Below are 15,989 nucleotides of genomic sequence, written 5' to 3' on the forward strand. Positions count from 1 at the left end.
CTGGTCCCTGGATTCTCCAGCTAGTAAGGAAAAAGTAAGCAGTGGCAGCAGTAACAGGCAGAGTCAGAAGAGTTTAAAACGTCACCTCTTAGAGAACGGATCCAGATATATTATCTGGTAGAATCCATTTGTGTATCAGTGGCTACTTTTCCTTCAGAAGAAATGCTCCAAGGCTCCAGTGCTAGCAGCTCAGAGCTCACAAATAACCCTCTGACAAGAAGCCAGCATGCATTCAGCAAGGATATATGGCCTACTGGGATCAGGACTCAAACCAGCTTGCTTCTCCTCCTTGTTCTTCCACAGCTCCCCGCATACCTGTGGGTAAATCACTCAGTTTTCCCATGCCCAAGTTCCACATTTGTGTAAGAAAGATAATCACTGTTCACTACTACAGAGGACCATTGTCAAGATACATTTACTAGTGATTGACAAGAGCCTAGGTACTACAGACAAGCAACACACAGAAAAAAAATCGCCCCTCTGCCCCAAATGCTTTATGAAAAACAAATGTTCCTCAAAAAGCAGGTTTCAGACTCAGTTCCTAGTAGTTATCACAAAGAATAGCAATTTAACAAAAATTCTACAAATGTAAAAAAAAAAAAAAAAATCGCAACACAATTTGACAATGTCCTTTCAAGCTGACATTTAAAAAAACCTACATGCACAATTACGTATGATAAAGATAATGACAAAACAAGAGAACAAAAAAGGTGGGCAATATTGTTCCTTCTAGCTTAAAAAAAAATTATAGTGCACTCAGTTTGCCAGTTTAATAGGTGATGTGACAGGTCCTTAGTTCATCTTGGGACAATTTGAGAACAGAATGATTAGCAGTGTATGATGACAGTGATCACTAGCTGATTCCTGGAGAGCTGATAAGTTATTAAGCTAAACAATGCATCACTATTATGAGCAAGTCAGTGCACTAACTGCAATTTCCTTGAAAGCTGAGTGGTGCATGATTATACTTGTCCACTCAGACTGCCTGCTGGCAGCTCCGTATTCTGCTATTGTTCTGAGCTCCAGAGCCTTCCCAACGTCCAGGATACAGCCGTGTGAAAATGTATTCTTCATATTCAGCCTTCTTTGTGGCAGCTGTCGTCTGAAGGATAAGGGGAAGAGAGACATTCTCTGTCCTGAAGCACAGCTACTGAAGCCCCTAAAAACATGTGGTTTGGTTTGTCGGCATGAGCTACCTCTCGTTTCTAACTCTGGCAATTTCCATTTCAAGAGTGCTCCAACTTTGGAATGACACCTATATACCCATATATATATATTACATACATACATATGTGCATTTATGCATATTAAAAAGCCACACATACATACTAGTACATTGCTCGTTGTTTTCTTTATGACTCTCAGGAAGACCGCTGTTATTACTGGAAGCTCAAATGGACATCTTTCAGCTCACATTTCTCCCACAAAGTATAAGCAAAGACGACCGAGCACACCTCCACTAATGACCCTACAAAAACTATGAACAGAAAAGGCAAAAGAAAAAGAAGGTAGTAGCTGGATGACAAGGATTTCAAGTGGCTAATACAAACATGGACTCAAAACATGGCCTTCATTTGTGCTACCAAAAAAAGGCACTTGTAGTGGTGGAGATGATGCAGGACCTGAAAAATACAAGTCAGGTCCTACTGAAGACCTGCTTTGGGAGATGGATAAGCCACTCACCCTCCTACGTGCCTCAGTTTCTTCCTCTGCAAAGGAATTCAGCAGCATCTCCCTGCCTCTCCAAGGTGCAGCCAGTACAGGCTGTAATGGGTGATCCCAGAGCACAGGGGCTGGTGACTGCAGGATTACTGCTGCGCAGTGGGGCACGCAGGGACCCCGTGCTGTACCACTGGAGAAAGACAGCAAACTGGGTCCCCAACCCACCTGGTTATGTGAAGAGAGAAGAACAGAGACCTCCATTTAAATTCCCTAAACTAGTTCTCAAAAACATATCTTCACTCTTGCCAGCGCGAACAGTCACACTAAGCCTCCCCTCCCTTTCATGCATTTTTACCATGCTCTTGTCCTGAATGTTGTCAGCCAGTCTGTCCAAGAAGCAGAATTTTTAAAACCCCTAAGTGTCCTCCCCTCCAACAGCAACAGACATTTCAGAGTGTAAGCCCCATTGGCTTCCAATGAGCCTTGGGTGCCAAGTGCTCAAGTCGTTTTTTTTTTTTTAAGTGGAACTTAGGTGATTCTGAAAATATTATCATGTACCTCACATTAGATTGATATAAAGTGAACATTAAGTGGGAAGAAAACCTGACACTGAGAACATTTGACAAGTGCTTAAAAGGTAGGTCCTAATTCATTTTAAACTTTGTTTTATATAAGACTCACTGAAGGAGCACCATGAAATTCTTTCATTGTCCTTTTCTCTGTGCTGATCCTGCAAGGAATATATAATCAGTAATATGTTTAAACAAGCCAAGGAAAAAGTACCACTCTATTTGGAATCCATGAACGGTTCTATTCCTGTCACTAAGCTTTTTCAAACCCAAGTAAAAGGGGAAAACCCTTGCCACTGGAATTAAAAACACAAAATGAGCAGATATAATATTAAAAATACGATACCAGTAATCATATAGGATAAGCCTGCCATATAGTTTTGAAAAAATGTTAACACTTGCTAGTCACATAGCTCATAGCTCTACAAATAAATTATTTCTATCCTTACAACAAGATCTAATCATCTGACCATTCTCCTGGGCAGTAAAGAAAGGTTAAGTCGTCAATCATTTCCATTCCAACTCTGAAATTAACCATCCCATAGCTGCTCTAGAGCAACTGCCTGTGAGCCTGTGTCATAAACATAACCAAAACAATTTGGTTTCAAAGGTGTGGGGGTTTTAGTGGGTGGGTGGGGTTTAGGATTTTTTTGGTTTGCTTTGCTTTGCTTGTTTGTATTTGGATGTTTTCTCCTCCTCAACTTGGATCACACTCACCAAGTTAACAGCAACTTCCACAACACTGGAGGTGGGAACTGTTGACTCAGGGCCATGAATTTCATCAACTGCTTTGCTATGATCCTCCAGCTACACCCTCAGTTTTCCAGCCAACAGAGACTGCACCTAAAGATCGAGCCAGTACACAGTTTTAAGTACTGTGGCCATCTACAAATCCATAAGAAAAATGCACGGCTATGTTCCAGTCAGTAGGAAACTCAAAAGGAGATAAACAGCAGTTAACATGCCATGGAAGGCTATCAAACATGGATTAACAGCCAAGGTTGTATCAGTTTAAAGTATCAGTGATATACTATAAACATAGAAAAAAATTAATTTAAAGCATATGCTCATGTACATCTCAAAAGGACACAAATTCTACATGAAGTATTTACACATATCTGCACACACTGTTTATAATTTCTGACTTTATTTCTGAGTTTTTTTCACCAATAATTAGGTCATTATCACCTTTACAATGAACTATCAATTCAAAACACACTGCTTCACAGGATCATTAAAAGCTAATAGATAACCATATTGTTTTGGGACTACTTCATATTTAAATCATTGCCTAAGATTACAATTCAACCACCAACTGAATGAACAAAGCCATTCAAATGGGTACAGGATACACAAAGTCCTTTTATATTAGTCATTCCAGGCTGATTTCACACTCCTGTGCAAACGAAAAGTATTTCTGGCCTGTCACAGTGTACGAGCTACCAGGGGATAGCTTGGTGATTTGACACAAACCCTTCCCTTGGAGACTTTTATCCTTCCTCAGACACAAGGCTTTCCACACATACAACACAGAGTGCCTGTCCTCGGGTGAAGCCTCAGCAGCCCCTGGCTTACAGCACTGTGATGGGTAATGTGACAAGGCATAAAGCCAACAAAATGACTGTACATACAGGAATTACGAGAACCTCTCAGAAATACAGGGCCTTGGAGTAACTTCATACTAATACAAGGACTACAGAGGAAACTCTTTCATACAGGGTGGTTTCAACGCGTGACCACTATTACAGTAGGATTTCAGAAACCGTACAATAACCAAAGCACAACTTGTCCTGCAGGGCATTTCCACTACACAATATTGTACATTAAAGTCAAACCAAGTAACATTGGGACTCCCTTACTTATGTCAAGGACATAAGTAAAAATCCTGCGTAGAGGGCTTGGGTAGAAGTAGCTTCATTAGCCTTATACATCCACCTAACAGTTATAAATTGTAATTCAGCTGTCTGCACTAGTACAAAAGGCAAGCTTTACTCTTACCCAGCTATGGAATGTTTTGGTTTCTAGTTTCCAGTTTTTCAATTTACAGCCAAGAAGCAGTTTCTCATGAAATGCTTACAAACAAACATAAAGGACCAACAAATTACTGCAGCAGACAGTTTCTCCTCCATACCAACAGATCTCCCCAAAACTGAGAGGTTGTACAAGCCCACTCTTACGTTCAAAAACCACTTTGTCCTGTTTAAATGAGACATTAAATCATAAATTATAATGCTATGTGGAAAGGAACACTAAATGGAGCAAAGCATTACAAGGTCAACCACATGTTACCACAGAAGAGAGCAATGCACCATGCACAGCTTTAAGTACAAGATCCAACTGGACAAAATCCTGAGCAGGCTGCTCTTGTTGACTCTGCCTTGAGTCAGGGGGTTGGGCTAGATTATCTTCAGAGATCCTTCTCAACCTCAGCTGTTCTGTGAGGATTTGCTACTTTCTAATTTTGTGATGACAGCATGGTACCAGGCTTAGAGTGAAAACAACACAAAATGGTTAAGGCTCTGCTACAGCACTGACTGTCGAAGTCCCACATGAGGCTCCTGTCTAGCTATGAGACATCCACGATCATTCACAGGACCAATCCTATCCTTTGTCATCTTCTGTTCGTCTTCCTCTCCCCCTCATTGCTTCCCTCCAGAAAACCATAAAGCCTGCTTTGGTCAAGCTTAATTCTTGCTATCCTCCTCCGTGCTCAGCCAGAATTCTACTGGTCTAGCGAAGTGATTCCTGGCACCCATCAAAATATTACTACACCTGTATGCCAGAAATACTGAAAAGCAAGCAATCATTTAAAAAAAAAAAAATATAAATCCGTGTCAAAAATGATGCTCTGTTCTTCAGGAATCCAGTTGTTTTGTACACTTGTAACTACCATTACCTTGCCTGCAAAGCAGGTAACTCAAATCCATTTTATTTTCCAGAATAATATATTAATTTCATTTGCACAGAAATTGCTATAGACTGTCTGCACTGCCAAGACTTGCCTGAAAAAAGACCTCTTAACAAAAATAAAACTCTATCTCAATTTGTGTCCCCTTAGTGCGTAAAAAGGAAATACTGTAAGGAACAGTCCCACCACTCAGTGCAGAAAACCATTCACTAACTAGTCTAAAACCTGCAGTAAGCTCAGGAGAGAATGAGCCACAAGTCTATGGTTTCACACCTTGCTAGCTCAGCAGATGCAAACAAGCCACGCACATTAAAACTCTGCTCAGCTTATGAAAATGCCAAATGGGTAATAACATGCAACTTAAAACACATCATCTCAGTATGTCATAAACTGTCCTAAACTTACCCCAGCAGAGGTGAGAGACGGGTTAATTCAACATTTCCCTTTTGCAACCAAGTAGTCTGAATGTGAAAACAATTAAAAGCACTATTTTATCTTAACATTAGCTAACCTGATTTAAAGATACCTGAAATCATTTTTGGAGTGATGGCATCTTAGGTGGAAACAACGTATTTTAAAAACCAGTTAGCAAAAGAAGTAAGTTTGCTGCTGAAACTACAAAGCAAATTAAACAAGTTAATTGAGGAGAAATAGGTGACAAAGCAACTGGAACCAGTCCATTTATGCGATAAAGCAGATTTTGACAGCAACAGCATCTTCTGCAAGAAGGGAGAATATTTTCCTCATTTCAAATAACTCAGTTTCGTTCAGAGTGATCACTAGTTCATCCCAGGTTGAGAAACAAATTAGGAACTGAAAAAGCAAGTAAACCTGGGGTTTGTGTTTTGGGGTGGGGGGTGGGGTGGGGGGTGTTGGTTTTTTTTTTTGTGGGCTTGGTTTTTTTCTTTCCAGACTGCAAACAAGAAGTAGGTATGGGAGATCTACTAGCTCCAATGCCTTGACAAGCATAGTCTCAAATCACCATCAGTTTCATTTGTTTAGTACAGGTCACATTACACTGGTTAGTTATAAACACAAGATAGGTGAGATTATTTAGTTCCTAAATACTCAGCACATTTAATATTACTTATTAGTTTTAAAAAAGCAAATGAAAATGTTTGTTTTCCATGTTACAATCTAACTCCAATTTCCACCCAAAAGCAGCTTGACAAAGATCACAACTGAAAGATTAATCATGTAATAAGTCATCCATCATTTTCAAAAAAGCATAAAGACTAAGTAAATCTATGTAAATGTATACAGTTGCTTAGATGCATACAAAGTATATCCTTCTCATTATTAAGAACAACCTTTTTTTCTTTCTGACACGACTACATTTATTTGCAAGTGAGTGCCTTAGAGGTTATCAAAAGAGAAGAGTCACTCTTTCTTTAGGAAAAGAAATAAAAACTACAAATGTTAAACAAGATTAACATGGGCCATTTCAATCAAGGTCCCTGACTTGTCAACTTCAACCAACTCACCCTGTAGAACAGGATACATGTGTGGCATAATAAAGGGTTGAATACTGATCTTTCCACCACAGAATTAGGATAAATATGCAAGAATTACTAAAAACAGTACATATCATTACCCAGATTCTCTGACACATAACATTTCTAAAAAACCTGAACAGAGACACACAGGGGGAGTCACACCTATGTTTTAACTGTTCTATCCACGTCAAAACTTGTAAGTTGTCCCCTCCCAGCTTTAGAAATTCACCCAGTATCAATTTAATTCACCTATTTGAACACTTTACCTAAAACTTAAAGGTTGCATTTTACTGTAAACTTAAGCGGTGTAGCTTGCAACACTTTATGACATCTTCAGTATCCTCTGTAACAAGGACCCTAAAATTTTGCAGGCAAAGAAAATGAACTTTTCCTTTACAGTTATATCTTGATCAAAATGCATCCACACTTACAAGAAGGTTGGGTTCCTACTTATAAACAATTTGTATTGAAAGAATTTAGGTCAAGGACAGCCTACCACCAATAACAGCCTACATCTTCCTACAATTACTGCCCAATAAGTAGCACAAGTTCTCTTAAAAACATCTATTCCATCACGTTGACAAAACTTAATTGGACTGCAAAGGTCTGAAAAAAAAATATCACTTTGCCTGCTGAGACATCCCCAGAAAAGCGTACCTCAGAAGTCCCCAAAAGATTAACAAATGGTTTGCTGCCACCAAGCAAATTCACCACTTCTCTTTTCCATTTGCCAGCTTTGTGCTAAATAGCAACTGATATCTCAGCATTACTGCTGTGAGCCTTCTAAAGCAGGTAGTAGTTCAGAAGTAGGCTTTTTATTTTAATCTCTAGTAAAGCACATTTAACAGACCAAAGTAAAAAAGTCAGTTCTGGTTGGTGAGGAAGTTTAGGCATTCACTGCTTTTCTTTGGATGTGAAAATAAAACTTTATCAACCAGTACAAAATGTTTATTATACATCAGACCACAAAAAAAGAGATCAGATTCTCTGTTTCCATGGTCAGCACAGTAAAACTTTGTGCAGTACGTCTGAAACCAACACGGGGTTGTACAGTCACAAAACAGGCTTAATCAATCTCTACTCCTTTGGTGCCATAATAAAATATTTTTGTCTGTTCTTTTCTCTCTTAACAAATACATCTTATAGTTATCTACACAAAACCAAGCTGAGCTTGGGGGGAGGAGAGATCTTTTAACTTTGAAATTATAACTGCAACTTACAGGCTTTGCTCTGTTGATTCTGAACTGCAATGAATGGAGTTATTTCCTCACATTCCTGTTGTATAATTCTTCCTTTACCAGACTTCAGCTATCAGCAGATCAGAGCTCGAGTTTACTCTGGAGTTGGCAGTAAACAAAAGAACAAATCTGCACTGTTTCCTCTGAAAAAAGCAACTGTAGCCCTTGTCCAAATACATTAAAACATTGAAACATGCAGGACGATTAAGGAGTTGTGTATTAAATAAATGAGGTAATGTGCTCAACAGATTTAAAAAAAGGAGAATAATTAAGTGGAAAGATTTACATATTTATAGAGCACAAACAAGGTATTGTCAAATAGTTCCAGCCATCAAATGGAGCCTAATTTAAGTTATAACTCAGTGGAAAAAGTAGCCTGTGGATTCAAACTATTGTGTTTATGAACAACTCAGCTGTTATTTCTTGATGACGAATGCACAAGTCATACTTTTCCTTAACAGACCTGCAATACATTTGCTCTACTGCTGAAGCGTAAGAGCACCCAGCTTGCAGGAGGAGCCATCTAGGAACTAATAAAAGCCACATTTTTCATTTAAATATTGACTTTCATCTGAAAGTAATAAACGAATATTCATCTGAAGGGATATTTAATGAATTACATGGCAAAAAAAAAATTTTTTTCCTCTTATTTCTCAGCACAGCATCAGCGGGCACCAGTGTTGTTTCCTTTACATCACTGGTGTTATACCTTTATACATTATATACATATATATATATACCTTAATACATATACCTTAATGCATTACAATTATGCAGCAGCTCTGCCAGTGGATGGAAACAGCATTCAAAATAAGGAAGAACCACCAGTCCACTACACACTACAGCCAGGTATTTATTTAAAAGCCAAATTTCCAAGTTCAGACAGAAAGAAGAAAAAAATATCTTTAAGAAAAAAAAAATCGACAGCCCTGTTAAAACATCCAACATCTAAACCAGCATTTCTCCAGCACACAGTGCTCCCCAGTACTACACTGTGGGTTTGACCCAGTACTTCTGTTTCACCTTCTCAATCTCATTTAGTTTCTAAGCACTCCTGTCAGCTTCTGACTTGGCACCAGCCTTAGCCGGATGGGACCACATGGCAGGTTGAGGACTGCAGCACAGGACTGCCAGGCAGCAGTGCCCCCTTGGTCAGCCCGTGTGCCAGAAGCAGAAAAGAAAGGGAAATAATAACATTTGTAGATAAACAGTAAGAGACCATCAGGAAGGAAACCTGCTCTTTCCAAGGTTTAATGTATTAAAACACCGCAGACTGTTCTCACAGCCCAGTAGCAGCTGAAACACCCAGCAGGCCTGAACACAAATTGATGGCATTTACAATTAAATAGCTTATGTCCTTCTTTAGCTCAAACCAGTAACTTCTATTCTCTCCCCTTCTCATTTATCTGATTCTCACTAGCTCTTACTCATCCTGAATATCCACCAGCAAGTTCAGCACCATACACGCACGTGGCAATGCAAACAAGAAGGCAAAGTGCTTTGGGGAAGGGCAGGCAGGAGGCTTTAGCCATGAGGCTTCCCCTCCCTCCAGCCTCCTGTGGTGCCTGGACATCAGCACTCAGTCCTTCTGTAACAGATGGACACCATATCAGACTAAAAATGAAGTCCCCAAACCTCAGATATCACACACACATACACCCCCAGAAAAAAATAAGAAAAAAGAAATACCAAGGCATTTGGGAATTTTTGCCACACTTTAAGAAAACATGAGCAACCTGTTTTATATGAGTAAATATTGTCTTGTAACTTGCAAAACCTTTCATTCAGCGGTCTTCTTCGGACATACAGGATGGCAGAAGCAGCCAAGGGAAAAAAAAAAAAAAAAAAAGGGGGTTTAACAACTAGAGCAACTTGTGTTTGCCAGATGATCACCCAATGTTGCAGACCAATCTGTATTTCATATAAAGGCATAAATGGCATTTGTTTGTCCGCATTCATACCAAAGGAAACAGACCACTGATCTCTTGAATGTCCTCCAATGGTGCATAGATACATTTTAAGCACTTGCTTGTCCCATTATGCTCTGAAATCCAAAATAGACCTTTTATTACAGTATCTCCACTTTCAGGACACCTAGACAGAAAACAAGCGATCAGGGAATAAGAAACACATTAATAGCAACAACACACTGCTCATAACCAGAAGTGTCAATTATTACTATGCAAAATGAAGATATTATCAAATATATCACAACAAACTTGGTAAAGATAACAAACCTAGCTTCATTTTTTGTTCAAAGACCAAAGAAAATCCAGGTCTTTTTCTATACAGTTTATCATTGTTCACTTCTTGCTACATTTTTAGAAGAATGAATATATTTAAGCACCTTTACACTCTAATACCTGCTGCCTCTGAGCATCCCATGGTAGAAGCTGCATGCAAGCAGCATCAAACATGGGACAGAGCCCAGCCTGGCTCTTCCACCTTACCCAGCTTCTCTGGGAAGCATCTCACTTGCACAGCCAGCCTTCGGTATTTAGTGCAAAACCTGCAAGCTTGCAAAGTGCCTGTAATTCTGCTTCAAGTCGCCAATATACACAAACTGCACCTCCAGAAGAAGACCTGAGCATCTTAGAAAAGAAACCAGACTGACAGATGCTTTTGGAATGGCTGCCCTAAATACTTCTGTGACCAAGGTCTCATCCTTTACACGTGCAGAACTTGGTCCTCCTCTTCAGCATGCTGAAATAACAACCATCTCAAAATGAACAGCTCCAGAAAACTCTGTTAGACATTTTAAAATTTGCGATGCTAGATGTGACATACAATTACTTTAACCACCCAGCCCTGTAAACAAACTAACCTCTCAACTTCATCCTTGTTATAATTTAATAGCCTTAGAATTTAAATAATACCTCTCTCTCTCTCTCAATTACTTTACTTCACCATTTACCACCAAATCTTTCTATTAGGTACCAGAACAGAGAGGAAAGTCTGCTTGTTAACTCATTGACTCCAGATGTTCACGGGTCTACCAAAGCATTACCCAGAAATCAGGCTAATTACATTATACAGATACAGTGCTTGGAAGAACCTTGACCCTACTTTGTTCTCCAAGACTTAAACTCTCCATATATTTTTATATACGCTCAAAAGACAAGGTCGAGCTCAGCTTCCCTCTCCCTATTGCATGCACTGGTGGCTCAGTGCAAGCGCTATCCAAGACTGTCCTTCCTCCCCCTCCATTCAGATTTAATTCCTATGCAGTAAAAGGAGACACAGTTAAAAATATTTTGCAATTAGGGAAAAGAAATCAAGACAGGAATGTAACAGCACATTAGTATGTCTATCAAGTCCTCAAAGCAGGTTACTTGTGGCACATCATCCAACAGTATGAGATGGTTTAACTAACCAAGGAAGCAGAGAAACTTAATTCTGCTGGGAGAAAAGCTGTTCTTTTTGCAGCACACAGGGAGCTGAAGGTGTACGCTTACAGGTAAGCACGGTTCTCTGCCCCAGAGAACTAACATTTACAGAGGCATGTACAAAAGAAAAAGGATGCCATGCTAAAACAAGGCACAGTTGTTGTATTTACATACATAAACACGTGGCACGCCTTCTGAATAGGTGAAGATCCTTGGCACCAGGGAACTCTTAAATATGGACACATCACAATCAGTGAAACACTAGGATGATGAATGCAGCAAGAGGAAAAAGATCAGACACATGCAAATCTTCAGCGTGCAAGTAAAAACTGCACAATCTGATCCTCCACTAAGGTGCCTGACAGAGCTCAGTTGAAATCAATAGGTCTGCACTTACCTACACAAGCAGAGTATCAAAAGCACATTGCTCAGTGTAACTGCTTAGGAGTTTCACTGTTATTTATTTCTGGACTACCTGTCTATAATGTAACTTCGCATAAAATACCTCATGCCTAACTTAGAGTTATGATTAATAGTGTTTTTCTTTCAGCTTAGGTCAGCCCACCGTTTTATTCACTACTGGTCTCACCTCTTCACCTCGTTAACTGCTTTCTTGCTTGTGGCCATCGGAATAGTTCCAAAATTGCTGTTCTTTGTTCAAAAAAATACTGCTATCGTAACAGAAGCTAAATTAAAAGACTCATGTCAGGAACAAGGGCAGACTAAAAGTGGCAAAAGGCCAAATAAAGAAGGAGATTTGTTACTTTTTCTTCCCAAGAGGAAGACATAGAGGATTTAAAAAATTGTTCCAGCCCTTTTCCCTGGTGTATGAGAACATGAAAGAGATTCCAATACTCCCTCCAGATCACTTCTCAGAGGAACCTATGTAAAAATTGTAGTTTCTTGCATGACTAACATAAGGATACTGATGATGTCATTGCCACCTCTTTGAATCACATCTGTCCAACAAATCATTTGTTACTGGCAGCCTTGCAGCACAGGTAAAAACCTCTGTTTAAAGTCTTACTGGGAAAAATGTAGGTGGTATAAGTAACTGGCATGTTTGTTTTCTCATCAGAAAAGATGAGCAGGGATGTAGGCCACCTTCCCCTTTCAACCCTGAAGTGGTCCTTTTCAGATGGGATGGTTGGGAGGGGAGATTTGTCTTGCAACCATAAAAAAAGTTGTCTCCTGGGCACATTCACTTCTTAAAAGAGGAGGAAAAAGAAACAGTGGCATCATAAATTGATGGAGTCACATCTCCCAGAGACCCTCACCTTCTTCAAACACATGGTGTTCATCAGAGCAGGAGGTCTGTGGGGCAGGGACCTTGTTTGCCTCAGGGCATGTAAAAAAGCACACAGGAGAAAGCTATGTTTCAATACTGTCAGTTGTCTTAAGAATGACACAAACAAGCTTCCTTTTCTCTCCCCTGCATCTCTACTATCTGCAAAAACAACAAAACAAACAAAATGGAAACAAATAGAACTTTCCCATGCCAACAAGCCTTTTCACAAACAGGTTTTTTGTTCCTGACCTGTGAGATTCCATGAAAGCTAGGGAAAGATTACTGATACTCACTGTGCATGGAAGGGGCCAGACACCACAGTAACCAGCAGCGATACCAAACTGACAAGTGCTGCACCCAAATGCAGGACAAGGTATGACACCCCAAAGGGCTTCTCTTACTGCCCTTACCCTTTCACAACTCTCTAATGTTGAAAATATGAAACAAAGAGACAACAGGTTCACACCTGAACTTAAAAAAATAAAAAAATAAAAAAGAAAAAACCCACCAAAACCCAGCCTATGCATTAGGAGTGACAGATTTAAAGATTTCACTGTTGACGTTAGCAGTGACATTTTAAGCATGGGAGGGGGAGCAACAACGCCTCAAAAAAAATCAGCAACCACTTTCAATTATAATGCAACAACACATTAAAAATAGAAATTTAAGATTGAAGAGTCTTTAATGCCCTGTTGAGTATTCAGGGACAGCAGTAAACAAGGTGCTGATATACTTTACACTGCAAACAACGTTAGTGGTGAGCCAAATGGGATGAGCCCCAAATCAGAGTGAAATTTCAATGCATGAAGTTTAACTGCAAGATAAGGGACTGTAATCAAATTACACCACAAATAGGTCCATTCATCCGTAAGCATTATCGCAGAGAGAGGATTGAATTACAGCTTGGAATAAAACAACTTAAGAAATAAAAAGCAAATTTATTATCTATTTATTATTTTCCTACTGCCAAAGAAAATTTCCCACCTTCATACAAGAATGCTATCCAAGATGAATCTGGGGAGAAAACTGAAATACTAATTATCAGTCTGGAAAAACAAGAAGAGTTTGACTTGTGTTATTTACATTCCCATTCCTCTTTCTGAATAGAGCAAAGTCAACAAGCTAAGTGAAGACACAAGAACATGCAATTGCAATTCCAGTCATTTTGCTGAGAAAGGCCTAGGCAGCTTATACACATTCAATAAACCGGCCAGAGTATTTTTTTCCTTGCCCTAAAAAAAAAAAAAATAATAATTTCTCACAGTGCCTTCCACTACGGTTGTTGTTTTTCTTCTCCCCGAAAGCTATCACAATGCATATTACTCAATACCACAATTTTTAAAGAGAACCAAATGCAAAGCATGCATTGCCCACCGTCCTCCTAATCTGGCAGCACTGAAAAAGCACCTTTTAAAACAAACACTGAAAGATGATTCTTTCAGTAAGTGCTGCAACGAACAACAACCCGGGGGAAGGGGGGGGGGGGGGGGGGGGAAGGTTGGGGAGAGGGGAAAAAAAAAAGAAACCACCACCACTCCTCCTCCTCCTCTGGTTGCTGTTGTTGCCTTTGTTGTCCGGTGGTCGCCCCCAGCCGGCCCCGGCCGCCCCCCGCGGCCCCCACCTGTTTTCATTCATCCGCTCCTTGCAGAGCGCAGCGCCCGGGCAGGCGGCAGGAGCCTCACGGGGTCTGCCCGAAAACCTCACGGGGGGACCCCAAACTCCAGCGCTGACCCCCACCACCATCTCCCAGTCTTGGGATGGGGGGGTGGAGCGCAGGGAAGACCCAGATATCGCCCCTCACCCCCAAACCCCCTGTCCTCTGGCGAGGAGAGTGCCCCCCTCTCCCCAGCACCCTGACTTCTTGCAAGAAGGGTGCCCTCACGCACCCCAGCACCTTTCCCCTTTACAAGGGGGACGTCCCCCCGACTCCAGCACCCTGCCCCCTGGCAGGAAGGGCTCCCTTGCAAGGAGGGTGCCCCCAGCCCAACACCCTGCCCCCTTGCAAGAAGAGCGCCTCTCACCCCACGACTCTGCTCCCTTGCAAGGAGGAGTGTCCTCCATCCCAGGACCCTGGTTTTCTTCAAGAAGGAGGGCGCCCCCCGCCCCCCATTAACCCACCCCCTTTCAAGGAGAAGGCTGCCCTGCCCCCTTGCAAGGAAGGTACCCCCCACCCCGGGACGGAGGGTGCCCCCTACTCCAGCACCCTACCCTGCTGCACGAAGGAGGGTGCCCTCCCAGCCCCCTCGTAGCAGGGAGGTTAGGCCCCCAACACCCTGCCCCCTCGTAAGGAGGGTGCCCCCCAGCACCCTGTCCCCCTGCAAGGAGGGCGCCCCCAGCCCCCGCGCTGCCCCTGCCCCAGCACCTACCTCGTCTTGGAGGACAGGAAAGCAAGTTTGATTAATCCATAGGTAAACAACTGGATGCTCTCCTTGGCTATGCTGGCCACTCTGAGCCTGTGCTCTAGGATGTGCAGTTCCATCTTTTCCTCTTTCTCATTTGTAGTTCATCTATCCCTGGGGTTTATTTTGTGTTTTTGAATGGGGAGGGGGAGGGGGGCTGTTATTGTCGGTGCCTTTTTTTTTTTTTTTTCCCCCCCCTCTCCCTGGCTCCTTCTCCCCCTTCCCGGCTCCGGGGGCGGGGAGGGGCGGGATGAAGGAGCAGAGGGTGCAAAAGTTGGCCCGGCGGGGGAGGCCGGCGGGGCGCGGAGCGGAGCCGGGCAGGGAGGCAGCGGAGCCCGGAGTGCCGAGCAGCTGGTGCTCGCTGGAACAAACAACTTGCCACTCAAGCCCGGCCCAGCGCGCCTGCGCGCCGCCCCGCCGCATGCCGGGCCTTGGAGTCCGCGCCGCCGCCGGACGGCACCGGGGCGCCCGCCCTGCCCGGCCCGGCCCGGGGGCGGGGGCCCGGGCACCCCCGCACCGCCTCTCCCCTCGGCTACGGTTCTGACCGGTCATTAAGAAAAAAAAAAGGAAAAAAAAAAAAAAAAAAAAGGAAATTTGTAATAAATCCTTGTGAGCGCCCGACCTTTGTTTTGTTGAATTTTCATTATCGTTCGACTCGGGGAAGGGAGGCACGTTGGGCAGCTGGAAAATCTTTGACAACCAAAAACCAGCAGAAAGGAGAACTTCAAAAGTTCTCATTAACAATAAGGAAATGCTCAAGCCTTACCCTGTTTATCCTTTTACGTGGCAGACTGGGAGTCCTCCTCTATTGCCCTGTGCAGCAAAAATAAAGAGGAAAAACCCCTCACTTCGCATGGAAGTGTTACAGAGGTAAAATCACAGTTGTTAAGAACATAAAAACAGCCTTGTCCATCTGGCAGCTGGTAACAGTGGGAGGATGAATGGCCTGTTCATCCCAGCCCTCACCCGGCTCCTCAACACAAGGAGGCTGAAAGGGAGGTAGGAATGGACAGACCTTCTAACCAGCACCCCAGAAATGGGGG

At 42.1% G+C, this 15,989-nt stretch overlaps 1 protein-coding gene across 1 annotated transcript in view; it reads right to left on the reverse strand.

Annotated features, from left to right (window-relative positions):
* Nucleotides 1–15,322, reverse strand: part of CASTOR2 (cytosolic arginine sensor for mTORC1 subunit 2) — a 124,214-nt gene extending 108,892 nt beyond the window's left edge. Inside the window, exon 1 of the mRNA XM_056362727.1 lies at nucleotides 14,914–15,322. Within this exon, the coding sequence (XP_056218702.1) occupies nucleotides 14,914–15,026 (113 nt within the window). The 5' untranslated portion in view covers nucleotides 15,027–15,322. The remainder of the gene's footprint in view (nucleotides 1–14,913) is intronic.
* Between the last annotated feature and the right edge of the window lie 667 nt (nucleotides 15,323–15,989).

This window comes from Falco biarmicus, chromosome 1, assembly GCF_023638135.1.
Source record: "Falco biarmicus isolate bFalBia1 chromosome 1, bFalBia1.pri, whole genome shotgun sequence".
NCBI lineage: Eukaryota > Metazoa > Chordata > Aves > Falconiformes > Falconidae > Falco > Falco biarmicus.